The 17,572-nt window shown below is 38.1% G+C and overlaps 1 protein-coding gene across 1 annotated transcript in view; it reads left to right on the forward strand.

Annotated features, from left to right (window-relative positions):
• Positions 1 to 15,533, forward strand: part of NPEPPS (aminopeptidase puromycin sensitive) — a 91,430-nt gene extending 75,897 nt beyond the window's left edge. The window contains exons 18-23 of the mRNA XM_007425982.4: positions 2,310 to 2,452; positions 2,872 to 2,928; positions 4,430 to 4,537; positions 10,337 to 10,492; positions 10,594 to 10,641; positions 14,045 to 15,533. Coding sequence (XP_007426044.2) covers positions 2,310 to 2,452; positions 2,872 to 2,928; positions 4,430 to 4,537; positions 10,337 to 10,492; positions 10,594 to 10,641; positions 14,045 to 14,197 — 665 coding nt within the window. The 3' untranslated portion in view covers positions 14,198 to 15,533. The remainder of the gene's footprint in view (positions 1 to 2,309; positions 2,453 to 2,871; positions 2,929 to 4,429; positions 4,538 to 10,336; positions 10,493 to 10,593; positions 10,642 to 14,044) is intronic.
• Positions 15,534 to 17,572: the final 2,039 nt, after the last annotated feature.

A 17,572-nucleotide genomic window follows, 5' to 3' on the forward strand; every position in this document is an offset into this window, starting at 1 on the left:
CTGTGGCTCCATCTGGAGAAAGTGAACTTTGCTTTAGGTATCTGTGTTCTAATGATATCTGGAATGAAATACTGTAACATATTTTATACCAAGCTGTCTTTAAAGATAATACAGAAACTACAGCTGGTTCAGAATGAGAAGATCTGAGTGATGGGGTATGACAAAGTAGATGGACTTAGTGATTCCTGTATGTTACCCAATGGCAGTTTACCATACATTTCCAAACCTAATTTAAGATGAAATTGTTAACTTTTAAAATCTTATACAGTTTATGACTAAATTTGCTTTAAACCTTGTCTTTATTTTAAAATCAGGAGTAGAGGATCCTCTTTTATTCACTTCTCTGTCTTAAAAGACAGATCCTTTTTCATAGCAGCTTCATACCTCTGGAACAGTTTGCTATCACAGATCCATTTCATTAGGTTTTTAGAAAAGGCCTAAAGCCCATGTACTTTCTTAGGGTTTTTGTTGTTGTTGTTGTTTGCATTTTATTGCACTATTATTAATTTTTAGCTGTAGTTGACTTAAATTTTAGGGCTGATTTTTATTGTTGCTATTTTATTATTGTATGGAGTAATATGTAAGCTGTCTTGCAAGGACTTTGTCATTAAAAGTTGACTTGAAGTATTTTAAATAAATAAAATAAGTCCTCAAATATGTAGAATAACATATGTTGCGTGAGCAGGATTCCTCTCATGTTTGTTTTGCTTTTTTGATAGAGCTGTAAATGGTAAGAAATTGCATAAAGACTTTCAAAGATGTATCAGAGAGTGAGAATCCATTATACAAGAATAGTTTTGGACTGGGCTCAAATCCCTGATGAACCACTGACTAGGTAGCCTTCAGTCATTCATTACTCATTCATTCTTTAGATTGCTTAAGGATTTTGGTGTTTACCATAGGAATTAAAGTGACATTGCAAAGCTGAAAAAATTGTAGCTCTCAAAAGTCAGTCTTGTCCATATAAAATGCCTACCCTCTGGAACAGCATCCCCCCAGAGAGCTGTATGGCTTGTACCCTGACCTCATTTAAAATGTTGTTAAAAATATGGTTTTCCCCCAGGCCTTGGGTTAGGGTACGTGGCATGCCTCTCACAAGATTATGTATGTTACGCTGGATGTGTTTTCTCTTCCAGAAGTGTGTAGTTCTGTCTCCTTTGTTTTAAGGTTTCTGTACTGTTTTTAGTGTTGTAACCTGCCCAGAGTTGTCATGGAATGGTGGGTGCTCTTTGTGTGTGTGACGTGTGTGTGTGTGTGTGTGTGTGTATGAACACACACACAAACTCATTCTATATTGATTATATTTGTAGGTTATCCTGGGCTTTGTTTAGTATTAATTATGGTCAGGGGACCAACCTCACAATTCATTCACCTAGCAATTGTTCCTGGTTCCTCTGCTATCACTACATTTTGCATTTTTCCTTCAACTTAAAAAAAATGGAATGGGGGGGATGTGCAAAGGCCTGATAAATATTAGAACCATCCTGCAGAGGAAGAGAGGACAAGTGGGGTCTACACCTGCCTCCTTTGCGATCCTGATTAACCTTTCAATATGCCCATAGAATGCCAAAAAAAAAAGATGGAGCAGCAGAGATGGTGCTGCTTGAGTGACTCCACTTTATTGCAATACTAACAGCCCTTTAATCCTGGTAGAGAGTGCTGATTATTAGAAACCAGCAAATTCCAGGCGCACTGGATTAACCAGAATCAAACAGTGATTATACAGATTGAAGTCTGATCTATGATTGGAGTTCTTCATATGATTTGCTACATAAAATCACAATATGGCTTAGCATATCATGAGAATGTGATCAGTGTATCAGACAAGCATTTACAGCGTAGTACAGTATATGCTGCACTTCAATTGATAGTACCTCTCTATGTCTTCAGGCATGTCCCTTCAGCTATATTAGCCAACATGCTTTTCTTTGGTGATTGAACCCAGATAAATTCTTTATGGAAATCATACTGTCTGATGTTGAGTTCATCTTCTCTCATCAATAGTGTCAGTAGTCACAGATTTGATATCAATGTCATGGAAAATATTTAAGTTCTTTGTAGATCTGGTACCGAAACTTTTGATGCTGGCATTTAAGATTATTTTGAAGTTAAATAAAAGTGATAGTTGCTGAAAGAGCATTGTTGGGAGTATAGGAAGTGAAAGAATGAATATTTTATAGAACACTTCACGGACTTCAAGCTCAAGGTCTTGGGAGTCCTTTTCAGTTCAGATTCTGTGAAATATGTATGTATGTATGTATAAAACTTTTTAAAGCACAACTTTCTTATTTCTTATTGTTTTCCATCAGGTCATCTAGATGCACTTCTGAGAGGTTTAGTTTTGGGCAAGCTTGGAAAAGCTGGACATAAGGCAACATTAGAAGAAGCTCGGCGACGGTTTAAAGATCATGTGGAAGGGAAGCACATCTTGTCTGCTGATCTGAGAAGTTCTGTAGGTTGCTTTCAGACTTTTTGTTTTGCAGTGGTTATCTGAGTTTTTCATATAACCCTCTTGATTAAAATTCTGCCTATCATGCAGGGCTGAATTAACATATAATTATCCTTCTTCAGGCTCTTTCCTGGTGATTGAACAGTAATGTCTTTTTAAGCAGTTTTCCATCAACTCTCCCAGACTATAGCAGGAAATTTCCTTAAAATGTTAGTTACAAGCACAAATTAACCTACTTACATAGGACAAATGCTAGTATAATAGTTGCATATTTTTGTTTTAATTCCTTAGACCAGCTTGGAGTAGAGACAGGTGGACCTTTTGGAGGCTGAAATGTAAAGGGAAGGATGCTTTACACTGAATGATAGGAATACACTGAGAGAAAGTAGCTTTCTTTACTTTAAAACAAATTTTCTTTCCAGGTATATGTAACTGTTTTGAAGCACGGTGACAGTATAACCTTAGATACTATGCTAAAGGTAAGTACGCTTTATATCTTTGGGCATGTAAAAATCTAGAGAGAATATACTCCATGTACGAATGAATGCTGTGCCAGCGTGCAAGATGCCCACAGACGTCTTATCTTACAATTTTAATTACTGTAAGCCTTCCATTTGCTCTGTCCCATGTGAAGAATGGTAAATAGCCTTAGGGATATTCAGTTTTAAATGTTATTAATTTCAGTGGAAGAGATTTAAAATTATGTTTAGGTCCCTCTCATTGCAATGGAATAGATTTAAAATATTAGTTAATATTTTTAAGTTTCCCTCCCTCAGCCCTCTCTCTCTTTCTCAGATTTAGCCCTGTTATTTGTACTTCAGAATGGGGAAAAGATGAGATATATAAATTAAATAAAGCTTGCTTAATGATATATCCCCCCAAAAACCACAGGATATAATTGTCACATGTACATTATTTACATTTTTAAACAAAATTGGCCATTGCAACAAAGAAACCTATGGCCTTGCAGGTGGTACTGGACTCCCAGCTTCATTTAGCCTAGTGAGAATTGGAGCTCAGCAGTATCTGAGATGGCATGATCTCCATCTCTCATCTAATGAACATTTTTCTGCCAGTAATTTGAATTTGATACCCTTTGAAACAGCATTGCCATTGGAAATTATAGGTGACTTAAATGAATCCCATCCCATTGAGAAATTGCTTTTGACTGCTGTGGCTGTTGATTACCGGCATTTTCATTTTCAAAATATTTTCTTTTAAATCTGTTCCCCATTCCCCAATATGTACCTCATCTTCCTCCCAGTGTCCTACTGCTGATTGTCATTTCCATTGTCAGAGGCGATGAGCTGAGTGGCAAGAACTAAATTGCTTGCTTTCTTACTAGTGAGGAAAAAGGACCGAGCCACTGTTTGAAGGCTGCATATCAGGAGCCCTCTTACAGGTCTTAGGCTGCAGATTGCCCACCTTTGCATCACAACTTTCTCAATTTTTGCCTATCATATTGTACTGTCTGCAATTTTTGTTTCACATTATTTTTCTAAAACATGTTTCCTTTCAGTTTAACAAGCTAGTTGCTTTCCACATTTATTCACGGGAGAAAGATGTGTCCCTACAACAGAGTAACTTTTCTTGATCTGCAATTGTATTCTGCAATTCTGCAGAAGAGTATCAACCTAAGTGGCATATTTAAATAGCAGGGTTCAAAAGAATGTCATTAGTGAAATAAATGTAGGTGATTTGGAAATGACTCCCATAGCTATTGTATAGAGCTAATATGCCATCTAGTGGTTCTGCTGTAAAATAAATCTTGCCACTACAATACCCGGAAATGTGGCCTCATTTTGACCCCCCCACTAAACTAAGTGGCAAATATTCCTTTGTGGATTATCCATTGGCCATATGCCCAGAAGCTGAGCGGGTTTCTAATTTAGCTTCTCTGGTCCTAGTTTAGAACAGAATATGACAGGGAAGAAGTCTAATGTCACTTGCTGTTGGTTATTGTTGTTTTGTTTTATGCAGCTCCACAAGCAAGCTGATATGCAGGAAGAGAAGAACAGAATAGAACGCGTACTTGGTGCAATATCTCAACCAGAGTTAATACAGAAAGTTCTTACTTTTGCACTTTCAGTGAGTAAGATGTCACATACTAAGTTTATATCCTGTGCATTGGAAGCATCACAAGAATGGAATTGGGAATTTAGTACCATTTTCAGCATCCTGAGAATATTGCTTTTCTTTCCCTTTCTTTCCTTAAATATATATTCCTTAGCTCTAGCATATAGCAGAGCTTGATATCCAAGAAACTAGATATACACTGAACAGCAGTTGGTGTTGCGGTTGCCCTTTGTAGTTCCTTGAAGCTAGCAGGACCAAAATAAATTATGCAGAGTTAGCTTGATGTATGAGGTGGATGAGACAGAATAACAGAAGTGAGTTGTAAAAATGTAGTACCTGGTTTCCTTTAGAATTGAATTTCACACAAACTATATTTTCATCTAAAGCTCTGAGAGCTAATAACTCATTTCAGTAAAATAAATTCATATGCTTAAGAGAAGTTTGTGTAAGTAGTAGTTAGCTCACTGTTGAGTATGTTGCTCAGTTTTATTTATGCATGACTAAGGATAGTGTGAAAGATTAATCAATACTTTTTTTCCTCTGAGCTTTTGAGAGAGAGATATTTGGGTTACCTATGCAGTGAAATCTTCAAAAAATGGGGCAGGATGGTTTTGTCAAAAGAAATTTTGACAATTCCATCTTCTCAACATAGGTTTAAATAACAAAAAAATAACAATTATACATTCAGTGGAATGATTAGATCATCATTGGAAAATGGAGTATTTTCTGGTAAAATTATTGCAAGACTATAACAATGTTATTAGAAAAAATAGATACAATTATTGGAAGTAGTCAGTATGTAATTCAATACTGCATGCCTTATGAAGCAATGCAGAGTAGAATCAAATATAATGGACATGGTATTCCCTTCCTTCAATTTTTAACATGTAGTTGTGGAAATGTGCATGTGATGTTATCATGACATTATCCTCCTTCCGTCCAGCATTGCTCAAATTATTGACTATTTATATTGAAGTAGGTGAACAGGTAGAAAATTTGCAAAGTGGTGGTGATGACATCATGTACTTCTATAACTAAATATTGAGAATGTACGTTTCAGTGGAATCATTGTTTTTTCAGTCAATCCACTTTTGATTTATTATGTACAAATCCTTCTCCTTGGCTGTTGAAAGTTGAAAAAAATAGTTGTTCTGGCTTTCTCCCATCTAAGTATGTATAGGTAATTATCCAACTAGTTGTCCCAAACAAGTGATTTCATACTCGAAGCTTATAAGGCATTCTTGAAAGAGATCAGTAATAGTGGTCAAACTTCCATGAAAAAGAGCTCACTCATTATATATTACATCATTCTGGCAGTGAATAACCTTTCTAGGTAATGTTCTAATGCAGAACAGTGTGGCAGTGAAGCGCAATAGTACTAGCCTGAACTGAGACAAAGTCCCAGAAGACTTCCTGGCATTCTTTACAGCATAAAGAAGGAAACAATTCTTGGTTACTGAATGTGAGGCCAATAGGCAAGGGCTAACTCTACCCCTTTTAGCTAGAAGGCCTATAGAGAAAACCCCTACCTTTCAGTCTTTAGCTCTGCCTTTTAGGAGAAGCAGTGGCTTTTCTCTTGGTTCCGGCTTAGTGCCAAAACAAGTTCCTAGAGGGAGGATTGAAGGCTTAGAAAGAGCATGGAGATTTAGCATCAGCAGCACAAATTATGTGTGCATTGTCCGGGGGACTCTGCCAATCATCAGATTGATGAATTGCTGTCCCAAAAGCAGGCTTGGTCAGCTGGAGGATCTGAGACCATCTCCCTTCCTTGTGGAACTAGGGAGCAGTGGCTTCCATAGGCACTGGAGCAGAAGAAAGAGGCTAGCATCGAGCCCTCCACAGTGTGGCTGAATTTTTCTGTGGACTAGGCACTGGGCAGCATCAACTGCAGCAGGCCATTGACAGCCTCTTTCCCTCCTGAAAGGCCAACTGCAGCAGCCTTCTGGCAGTCAAACCAGGACTAAGCAGCACCAACAGCAGCAACCCTTTAGTGGCCAGGAAAGGTGGTGCAACAGCACTCAAGCACTATAGCCTCGTGAGTACACAAGCTGGATCCATTATTAGAATAGTGATGGGAGAATCAAGAAGCACCAAATTGGGTGGTATGTCAGGGGATTGTGGGATGATCCCTGATAGAAGAGGGGAGATGTTTAAAAAAAAAAATTAACATGTTGGTTCAATGCCCTGAAAAGAGACAGACCCCGTTTTGTTCACTATACTCGTACAGACATGGGAATTCCAGCTATTCTATGCCTCACCTCCCAAAGTGAGCCAGCTCCAAAACTCAGCGATGTGCAATACTAAACCAGCTTATAGGGTACTGAAACTGTTCCAGAGCAAGCAAGAAGAGAGGGAAACCAGTTACCTTACTCCCAGAAGCTCATGCAAATCATATCCTTCTTCATCATCAACCTACTTAAGATCCTCTTCATGCTTATTTGTTTGTTTATTTATCATATTTATATAGCCGCCCATCTCACACAAAGTGATGCTCATATGAGGGAAAAAAAAGAATAAGACTACCTAAGAGAATAAGAAAAAAAAAATGCAGAAAGAAGGGGTCCTGGCTAGGCAGTATCAGAGAAAAAGATAAGGGCTAAAAGAACATCTGTTTGCCTCACTTTTAACACACAAAGTAATGAGGAGGAGTCATTGTATCCTGTAAGGAAGCAAAGGAGACAGATGGGATATCTGAGACCTATTCCTTGTACAAGATTGGCTTTTCTGTTAGTTTCACACAATCTGTGCCTTCATATCAGGCATTGTTCAATGCTTTCCAGTAATATTTAGTAAGTCAGCTAAAATGTTTAACCCAGAGTAGGCTTCAACAACCCTACAGGGAGCACAAGGCTCTGTAAAGGCATTCCCTTCAAGTTCCAACACAGGCTGTAGAATGTCATTTCTAGACTTCTCAGAGAGAACTGAGAAAGAGTGATATCAGCTAAACCCAAGGTGTCCTCCACATTATTGAGCCTTTCTGAATCTCAGACTGCTGAAGTAATACATCAGGCATCAAATCTTCAGGATGGATACGTTAAAATTGAAGGTGCAAGCCATCATAACAAACTAATTTTTACACTCAGTGCACCTGTTGAAGACCTAATTCTAAACAGCCTTTCCCATTGTAGGTTCTCAGATTTACATATGAAAAGAATTAGTTTCAGTTCAAAGCACAACCTTCTATCTGGGCTCAGCATCCAGAATATTTGGCAAAATTATTGCAGTCCTTGTGGGATACATTAGGGCTCAAGTTGTTCACATTTATGCTTCTGGATGCACTGTATATAGAATGCCTTTAGATGTTTTGATACCACCAGGAGGATAGTTTCATGGTGAATTTCAGTAAGAGGTGATTCACATCCTCAAAGCAGATCCTACATATGGGAGTCACCATCGACACAGTGGAAACAAAACTTTCTCAGGAGTGCAACTTTGAGCTTCAAAAGCCTATGATGGAGACCCTAGTATCCAAGTGGTCAACCTTCACGACGCTAACAAGAGTACAGGGGATTATGCTTGTGGTTCTAGACTTAATATCAAGGGCCTATTTCTGGATCACTGCAAGATCATAAGCGTGCCAAGCAAGGTAGCCCAACCTTTGCATTGGGAGCTGATCCCAGAAAATCTGGCATTCTATGAGCTGATCAAGTATCTGGTGATTATAGACATCAGGCTGATGGAATGAGGAGCCCACTTCCAAAACAGCTCAGTGCAGGAATTGTGATCCAGTGACTAACTGACATTCCCTAGTGTCACTCCACTGTCTGGAGCTGAGGACATGTAGCCAGCTCTGAAAGCACATTTTTACTTAGTGGGTGTTCAGGGTGGAAACAGATCAAGGGCCCTCAGAAAGAGGTCATGTAAGTAATGATGAGAAACACATACTCTCCATATCAGCAGAATACATAAAGGAATCACTGAATCATTTTGAGGTCTCAACAAGATGGTAATCCTCAGACAGTGGACCACAGACCAAGATGCTTCTTTTAGACATTTCAAGTCAACAGAGTAGAGGGGGTTGATGCTCTGATAGTACCATGGCTAGAAGGATTGTGTTATACTTTCTACCAACTCTAGTACTATCCAGAGTTGTGTGCAAGTGAAGATACTCAAGGCATCAATGATTTTAATTGCTCTGTTCTGGCCCAGGAGATCATGGTTCTTTACTCTAGTAAAGATGAGCAAAGAACCCATGTGACATCTGAAATGCGTAGACATTCTGACTCAAGGCCTAGTTCTACATCTAGACTCAGGCTGGTTACAACTTTGCTCTTAGAAATTGTATGGGAACTTTTCTTGAGTTATGGGCTTTCATCACTGACAGTAGAAACCATATAGGCCCAGTTGCCACCACCGACTATCAACTAATTTGAAGAGTGGTATAAAAGACAGAGATTTGTGGCACCATCAGCAGATGTCCACAAAATACTAGAATTTCTACAAGCAAGTGTGGAGAGGATATTAACAACAAAATCGCTATACAGTAAGGCAATTGCCTTGGGCTCTGACCCCCTGAATAGGTGTGCAGCATCCCTTTCTGGCCACTCTCAGATGCATTCCTTCTACAGAGGCACATGTCTTTATACTCCTGGTCATCCTTTATTTCCCTTTATGGGATTTATCATTGGTTTTTAGGACTCTTGCAACAGGTATTCTCTCTGTAAGAGGGGACCTCTTTGTATTCCAACAAGACAAGGTAGTGATAAGGCCAGATACCTATTTCATGCCCAAGGTCAATTCTAAATTTTACTGAGCACCAGAGTTGGTGGTCTTCCAATTTCTGGCTAGACCATTCCCATCCTAGAGAACAAACCTGGTACAAATTATATATGTGCAGTGTGCTAAGAATATACCTCAGAGGTACTCTAGGGGGGTGGAGGACTGATAACTTGTCTCCGACAAAAGAGGGAAGCCTGGGATGACAAGTAACAGGTCCCACCATATCAGGTTGGCATACTTTGCGAGAAACAGCCCTCTTCCAGCATCACTGCTCACTCTTTCAGAGGTTCAGCTACATCAATAGCTTTGATGTGGGGCTTCCACTAATAGGGTGGCAACCTGGGCAGACTCAGCTATATTAATTAAGCATTATCAGATAGACAGGTTTACTTCTGTAGAGGTAGCCTTCAGGTCCATGGTACTACAAGAGATTGCTTTATCTTCTGCAGACTCTCCCTGGGAATGCCTCTGAAATATATTCCTTTCTGGTTAGCTCCATCTTCAGTTGACTGAGAATGGTAGTTGGACTTAACTGTGTTAAATATCTTTACGGTCACCAAAAAATCCATCTTACAAGAAGAGGACAGAATCAAGATAGTTCAAGCAATTAGGAATCAAATCATTAACTATTGTACTATGTTTGCCAACTGTTACACATTGTTCCATTTTCTTGTGTTTCTTGCTAGTGGCAAAGGTTGTTGTTGTTGTTGTTGTTACAATGAATTACTCAAAGAATTTCAGCCTTACTCAGCTGAGGTCAGTGTATGTTACTGAAAGGAAGGGATTTCTTCTATGAAACAGGAATAATTCTCAAGCCCTGTCTTCTGGCTAGAAGAAGGGGAATTAATTCTTTTTTAATCAAATCTACCTTTTGTTGGTCAGTAAGGTACTTCATGGTAAGTCCGGCTACTGATCATTATGGAACAAGTTCCATGAAGCTGCAAAGCCTTAAATCTTCTACTCTAAATCATTAAAGCACATCTCATGGATGCAGAATCTTATGAAATAAAGGCATTTCTTGGGTGATTGTGTGAAATTTATTTTATAGATTCAAACCAGTTTGGTTTACTGCATTTCTTATTTCATTTGCAGGAAGAGGTACGTCCCCAAGACACAGTATCTGTCATTGGTGGAGTTGCAGGAGGCAGTAAGCAGGGCAGAAAGGCTGCCTGGAAGTTCGTCAGAGACAACTGGGAGGAACTATACAATCGCTACCAGGGGGGGTTCTTAATATCCAGGCTAATAAAGGTGTGCACAAAAAGGCTTGGCTATGGCAGTATTGAAACAATAAAATCTTTTTTTTAAAAAAATCATACCTAATTAGTCATGCTCTCTGCTTGTTTTTTCAGCTATCAGTCGATGGATTTGCAATTGACAAAATGGCTGCAGAAGTTAAGGTAAGACCGTTTGATCAATATCTTTGCTGCTGCCCTTCAGGTTTACATGCCAGTGGTTGGGATGATCCTTTCCTTTTTCTCTGTTTGGACCATCCTCACTAATAGGGGGAATTGGAGTGTGGGTATTCTAGACTCTGATACTCCAGCACTATGTTCTCTGACTCAGCACATTTTTGCCCCATCAGTCTACAGAATTTCCAGATGGATCACATTTAGTGGGCAATTAAGTCAAAGAGTATCAATTGATTATTGATGTTGTTCTGTAATAGTTTCTGGACTAAACACCTAAGTAAGTACCTGTAGAAAATTGCCACGCTTATTAACTTTTGTCCTCCTATTGTATAAGTCCAGTAAATTCAGTTATTTCCAAGAATAAGTTGTAGGGATAGACAATCTGATAGCTTTAGGTCTTTATTCTACAATTTCTATTATCCCTGACTAGGCTAGCCAGGATGTATGGGAGTTGTAGTCCAAAATATCAAATGGTTACCAGGTGATTTAATCAGCTAGAAGGCTGGTATGCCCTGTAAAGTTTCGAATCATAGACCATTGTCAAATTACTGGATTATATATACTTCCTGCTGCCATGATTGCTGTGGGATTTAAGCACATATCTAACAAGTTTGCAAGAAAATGGACATATGGAAACTTGCTTTGGATTAAAATCAGAAGAAAGTGGCAGTTGGAGAGAGGATAAAGATCAGAGGCTTGGTAAACTTCATATGTGGAGGGTCGTTGAGAGTCAAGCAGCATACAAGTTTAATTTTTTATTATTGTTGTTATTATATTGAGTGAGCTTTATAAACTCTGAAGCGATATATATGTTTCAAGGAATTTTTTTTATGATAATGTAGATTGATTTTGCTAACTGACTTTCTATTAATAATTTTAAATGTAAGTGATAAATTCCCCACCCCTGTTCTAAAATCACGAAGTTACTGAGCTACAGCTACTAGCATTCCTGCAGTGATGAAGGATGCTGCAAGTTGTTATTTAGCAATATCTGGAGACAAATAGTATCCAAAATACACTTTGCCTCAAAATGTAGCTGTATGAGCTTCAGTGTAATTATTAAACAATTTTTTCATATTCTGTGTGTAAACTGGGCACTTGGAGAAGTAGAAATGGAGTTTATGGTTTTTTTAAAAAAGTAGAATACATAGCTTTCCTGGAATTATACAGGAATGAATTACAGAAAAACCTCATTTTACTGGACTTTGATGCAATGGACTTGCAATGGACACTTCACCTCATTTGCACAGTGATGCCATTAGATCCAAATGACAATTTGAATTTATTGTGTCATGCACATGGTATAAAATGAGACACATGACATAATACCCATCATTTATATGTTTTATATGTATATTTTAATTCCTAATTGTAAGCCACCGAATTGTAAGTCGTTTGGGAGTTGGATAACCTATAAAATAAACAAACAAACAAATAAATAAATTTGGTGATGACATCATCACATAAATGATGTAAATCTCCACAATGCTCTATTTCTCAATCATTGGACATTTCTGAATAATGGAAACCCTCTCCTTCCAATTAGTCTGTAAAAACATGGTTTCATAGAACTGCAAAAGAAGAATGCAATGTAATAGAAAATATGCACAATTTGGTGATTCAGGAATGGAATTCTTTGGAGAACTCTGTTATTCTGTTCTCCTGTGCTGTTCTGGGCATGGTTCAGCACCTTTCCAGAAATAAATTCTCCAAACTTGTTTGAGATGTCTGCTTCTGGTTCAGGGAATTTACTTCTGAAAACCACCAAACTGCTCCCAGAATGGCATGGTCTAGAGCGGTTCAGCATGATTCTGTGACATTCTCAAGAACATTTTGTTCCCAAATTGCTGAATCTTGCACATCCTTGCAACTTATGGTCATATGAAAAAGTAAGTACACCCCACTGAAACCTTTTACTTTTTCAACATATTTCAACTTACAGATATGTGATCTTCATTTCAACAAAATTGATAAAGGGGATATAATATAACAAATATCATGCACCATTTGCATTTTGTAGTCCATTTTAAAAGATTGCCAAACAATTGAACATCAGTCATTACACTGGGATGATTTCAAACAACTGCCAACTTGCCCAGACCAGGCCATCCCAGCAAGTTCAGCCCGAGAGCAGAGTGCAAGATGCTGAAGGAAGTTTCTTAAGAACCCCAGAATTTCATCACATGACCTACAGGTAGCTCTCACCACTATTGATGTCAAAGTGCATGAGTCTGTCATTAGAAGCTGTACAAATTAGATGTACATGGGAGATGTGCCAGAAGGAAACCTTTGCTGTCCAGAAAGAACATCAGAACAAGACTAAAGTTTGCTCATTAATACCTAGGCAAAGACCAGGACTTCTGGAACAATGTGCTCTGGACAGACAAGGCAAAGATAGAGTTATTTGGCCATAATACCAGAAGACATGTTTGACAAAAACCAAAGACAGCATTTCACCAGGAGAACCTGATACCACCTGTAAAGCATGGTGGTGGAAATGTTGTTGTTTGGGGCTGTTTTGCTGCATCAGGGTCTGGGCAGTTCATCGTAGAATCCACTATGAATTTTTCATTGTACCAGAGGGTGCTTGAAGTTAATGTGAGACCATCTTTCAGAAGCCTGAAACACAACCAAAAGTGAACCTTGAAACACTGACAATGACTAAGCATTTCAGTAAATTCACCAAGGAATGGCTGGGGGAAAAAAAAGAGAGAGATGGGAGGGTTCTGGAATGGCCAAGTCAAAGCCCAGATCTAAATCCCATCAAGATGCTGTGAGATGATTTGAAGCGAGCTATGCATGCAAGAAACCCCTCCAACTTTGCACAGCTGTAAATTATTTGCATGGTGGACTGGGGAAAATTCCCCTCCAGTCCATATCAGAGACTGGTAGACAGTTATAAGAAATCCCTACTTGAGGTTGTTTCTTCCAAAGGAGGCATTAGAGTCAAAGGTGTATTTAATTTTTCCACAAAAGGAAATGGCATATCTGTTAATTTTTTGTTGAATAAATGATTGCAAAGTCCGTTTTTCATAGTTCTTTTGTTCAATTACATCACCTTTATATACTGTTTGAATGAAGACAAAATATTGATATGTCCACATGTGTTAAAAAAGAAAAAAACTTTATCTGGGGTGTACTTACTTTTTCACATGACTGTAAGTATATAATTGCAAAAAAAAAAAAAAATCTAGTCTTAATGAAAGGTAGATTCTGTGATGGTGTTTTTAACACCAAAATGCCAAACACAGCAGCCACTGTTTTTGCAGTTAGAGTCTCTGCTCGTCCAAACTGTTATATGTTGTGGAATTAAGTTCCTGTATTCTGTTCATCCATATGAAAATGTCATCAGATGTGATACTCCCAAAGAATGTTATTTCATTTCATGTAGGCTTTTTTTGAGAGTCACCCAGCTCCATCAGCTGAGCGTACCATCCAGCAGTGCTGTGAAAACATCCTGTTGAATGCTGCATGGCTGAAGCGCGATGCTGAAAATGTCCACCAGTACCTCCTGCAACGCAAAGCCTCACCAACTGCTGTGTGAGCCCACCCTCATCTACCTTGGACATCCCAGCTGCTGTGGCCCAGCTGCCTCGGCGTGAGGAGGAAGAGCTGCTGTTCAACAGTTGAATAATGCGCCAAGGAAATTGGAGTCTTTTCTCACACCAATGGGGACTGGACAATGAATGTAGTTTATTGGTTCCTGCTCACACTCCAGAACTAAATTCTATTAAAAATTTTATCAAAAATTTAGCAACAAACAAACAAACAACAAACCAACCACCCTGTAAATATAATAGTAATAAAATAGAGCATAACAAAACTGTGAAATGTCCTTAAGGCTTGTCAGTGGTCAAAATATTTAATACACTCCTCCCTTACACCTACTGATGATTTTTTAACCATTCCTTTCCCTTTTTTTCTAAAAAAATAAAAGGAAAAAGGAAACCAGAGGTTTCTTGGCAAGTTGAATGTTATAGCAAGTCGAGGGCAGGAGTGGGTTTCGCCTTTGAGCACATCTGAGAACACACTGTAAGGCAGCAAAAACACGTACAAGTTGTGTGGAATGGTCCAATTATGAAAGACAGCTTGGCAGAACTTTAAGTGTAGTTCTTAGCTGAAGGTTCTGGGAGACAACCTGTGATCTTGGTTCAAATTTTGAAGGCTTGTAAGGTTCCTTTGTCTCATCTTTTGAGAAGGGGGAAAATAAAATATTCTGCGTCTGTCTTTTCTCCCCCCCCCTTTTTTTTTTGGTTTCACCTGCTAATATTCTCAGAGATTGCAAACTTGTATGGAAACATATTTCTCAGCCACATTAAAAAAATTATCTCCCTCCCCCTTCTGTCTTTCTTTATACTTTACTCCTGCATGCAAATAAGATTTAGTATTGTGATTGGATCCTTCTGGGCCACTGTAAAGTTTCATCCCACTTTATGCATAACCCAGTAGTTTGAAAAAGGCATCCTGTTTCAAAAACAAAACACTGCCCTAACTCCTTGTGATTGCAGCTTTCCATTCCACTTTATTTGGTAATGTTTGGTAATTTGATTCAGAAGCCTTAAACTTACACTAGTTGGCATGATGATAAAAATCTAAGCTCTGGCTATCAGTTGCTTAACAGAGTAGCATGTTCCTGCTTACCAATTTCATACCCAACACCACTCCTCCCACAAATGTTTACAGTTCCCTTTTTTAAAATACCTTTTTTAAAATTCATACTTGGTGTGGCTTTAATTGTTAATCTGAGAAGGTCATCAGACACTAGCTGTCAGTTTGCTTCCCTGGAAACACATTTTTGTGCTATTGTTTGAAAAGAAAAACAAAAGAAAAAATTTAAACAAGTTGGCGTTAATAAAAAGGAAAGTCAATGTGAAATTAAAGAGTCTTGGTTTTGGTGTGTGTATATTGGCAAAATAGGATTTTTATTTTTTGTACACAGCCTTGGATATATGACCATGGCTGTGAAACAATTGAAATGGATTGTGATATATGAGTTTCCCCTTTATTTTTAATTGTAACTGCATTTTGGCATGTTTCTGTTGAAATTCAGAAATAGACCTGGGTTTCGTTCAGGACAGTGTACTTAGCATTAAACACATTTGACTTGCTGGGCCATTTCCTATACAAGCCCATTGCAATTGTAGTGCTTTTGTACAGCTCACATCCATTGCAGTAGAACTTGTATTGGAAAAATCCAAAATTGATTACTCCCTGCCCTTTTAATTACTGGGTTTGGGGGAGTCCGTGTGAATTTATTTTATGCAATTCATGTTCATTATAAGAGAACTTACATATGAGAGACATTTAGGTTGGATTCACACTTAAAGTTTAGTTATATTTAGATCTTACTGAAATAAATGGTACCTAAGTTAAACTATGGCTGTCCTGTCCCATTGATTTCAGTGGGACTTAAAGTCAACTAAGTATGACTATAACCCTTTAACCCTTTTTCTAAAAAAATTGTGTGTACCTCTAATACAAAATTGGCTGAAAAAGCATCTCAGAGTGTGTTTGGACCAGCTAGCTATCTTTCAGGCCAATGTTCTGTATAGCTAATCTGTTCTGGCTCCCCACCAGAGTAATTGCTTGTTGAAAGTTTTGCAGTCATCCTACAGGAAATGGAACTCAGTCTCTGCTGCTGTTTAATGATATGTGTGACTATACTGTAACACTTTGTGAAACAAGTAGCATTATGAAAGCCCTAACCTTTTTTAGGATAGAGCATACATACATTTCAGTTTAATGCAATCTGTGTGATTTGATGTTTTTTACTTTTGATGTATTGAGGATATCCTCAATATCTGTTGTTCAACACATACACAATCAAGCAAAGCACCATTACATTGGTAGAAAGTTGCTGTTCAGTTCTGCAAAGGCTTAAGGAATTGATAACAATCATGGTTAAGATGGGTGTTTAACTTTCACATGGTTCTGAAACATGCACATTCTATGTTAACTACTTCCTTAGTAATGCTGCTCTAAACTGGTTGTACCATACTGAAGCATAACTTATGCTAAAATAGGCAAGGCGCTGTTTTATAGCTTGGATTCTAAAAACTGAAGAAGCAGGAGTAAATGGTGTATAAATTTCATGTAACAATCAGTTAACAGGCCTAGAAAAATAAGGATGGGCGAGGAACTCCAACCCTGAGAAAATTAAAATGTGACAGAAATCTAGGCTCGATTTGCTGATGTCTTCATTTAATGGCCTACTGTTAACCTTAACCCCCTCCAAAAAAATCCAGATGTAGTAACCAAATATTTGCCTGTCCTTGACAACTGGCTGAGCCTCTCTCTTTTTGGGCTGGATCAGGAGACTTAGCTGTAAAGATTTGTTTCCTTGTGTTTGTTGGATTAGACTTCGTAGTTCTGCTAATAGATAAAGGCTTAGCTATATAAGCCCTAAATCTACTGCCATGTTACTTTCCCAGTCCCCTAGTCTGTGGTCTCCATAATTTCCTATTTTCATGGCTTTATAAATGATATGGAGGTCTTATCTTCTCTGCTTCTCTTCCTGGGTTCTGTTCCTCCTTCAGTGCCAATCTCTTCTAGAACACCACATGGAAGAGTATATGGTAGTTTTTCTTTTGCAAACTATGCTAGATATATTTTTAACTTGAACTGAGGTATTTTAGATACCACATTATTTGGATGTTGCATTTCTTTCAAAAGTCAACCACCCTGGTCAGTAAACAACTATTTTAGACAAGAGCTAATAGATTTGATGTGGATATAAAGCTTAATGATTGCTTGGGCTTTGAGATGTCTTAGTTGTTGTATGTCTAATTTAAGAAAGAATGCAGAATTCTGAAATATATCTTATACACAGATATTTTCTCTAACGTATCACTCAAATTTCTCCTTTACCTTCTATAGAACATTTATTCTATCTCACCTCAAATTTACTCTTCCTTTCTTG

Source organism: Python bivittatus, unplaced genomic scaffold, assembly GCF_059951505.1.
Source record: "Python bivittatus isolate LINGU-HERP-01145 unplaced genomic scaffold, Pbiv_v1 ctg000410_np1212, whole genome shotgun sequence".
Lineage (NCBI taxonomy): Eukaryota > Metazoa > Chordata > Lepidosauria > Squamata > Pythonidae > Python > Python bivittatus.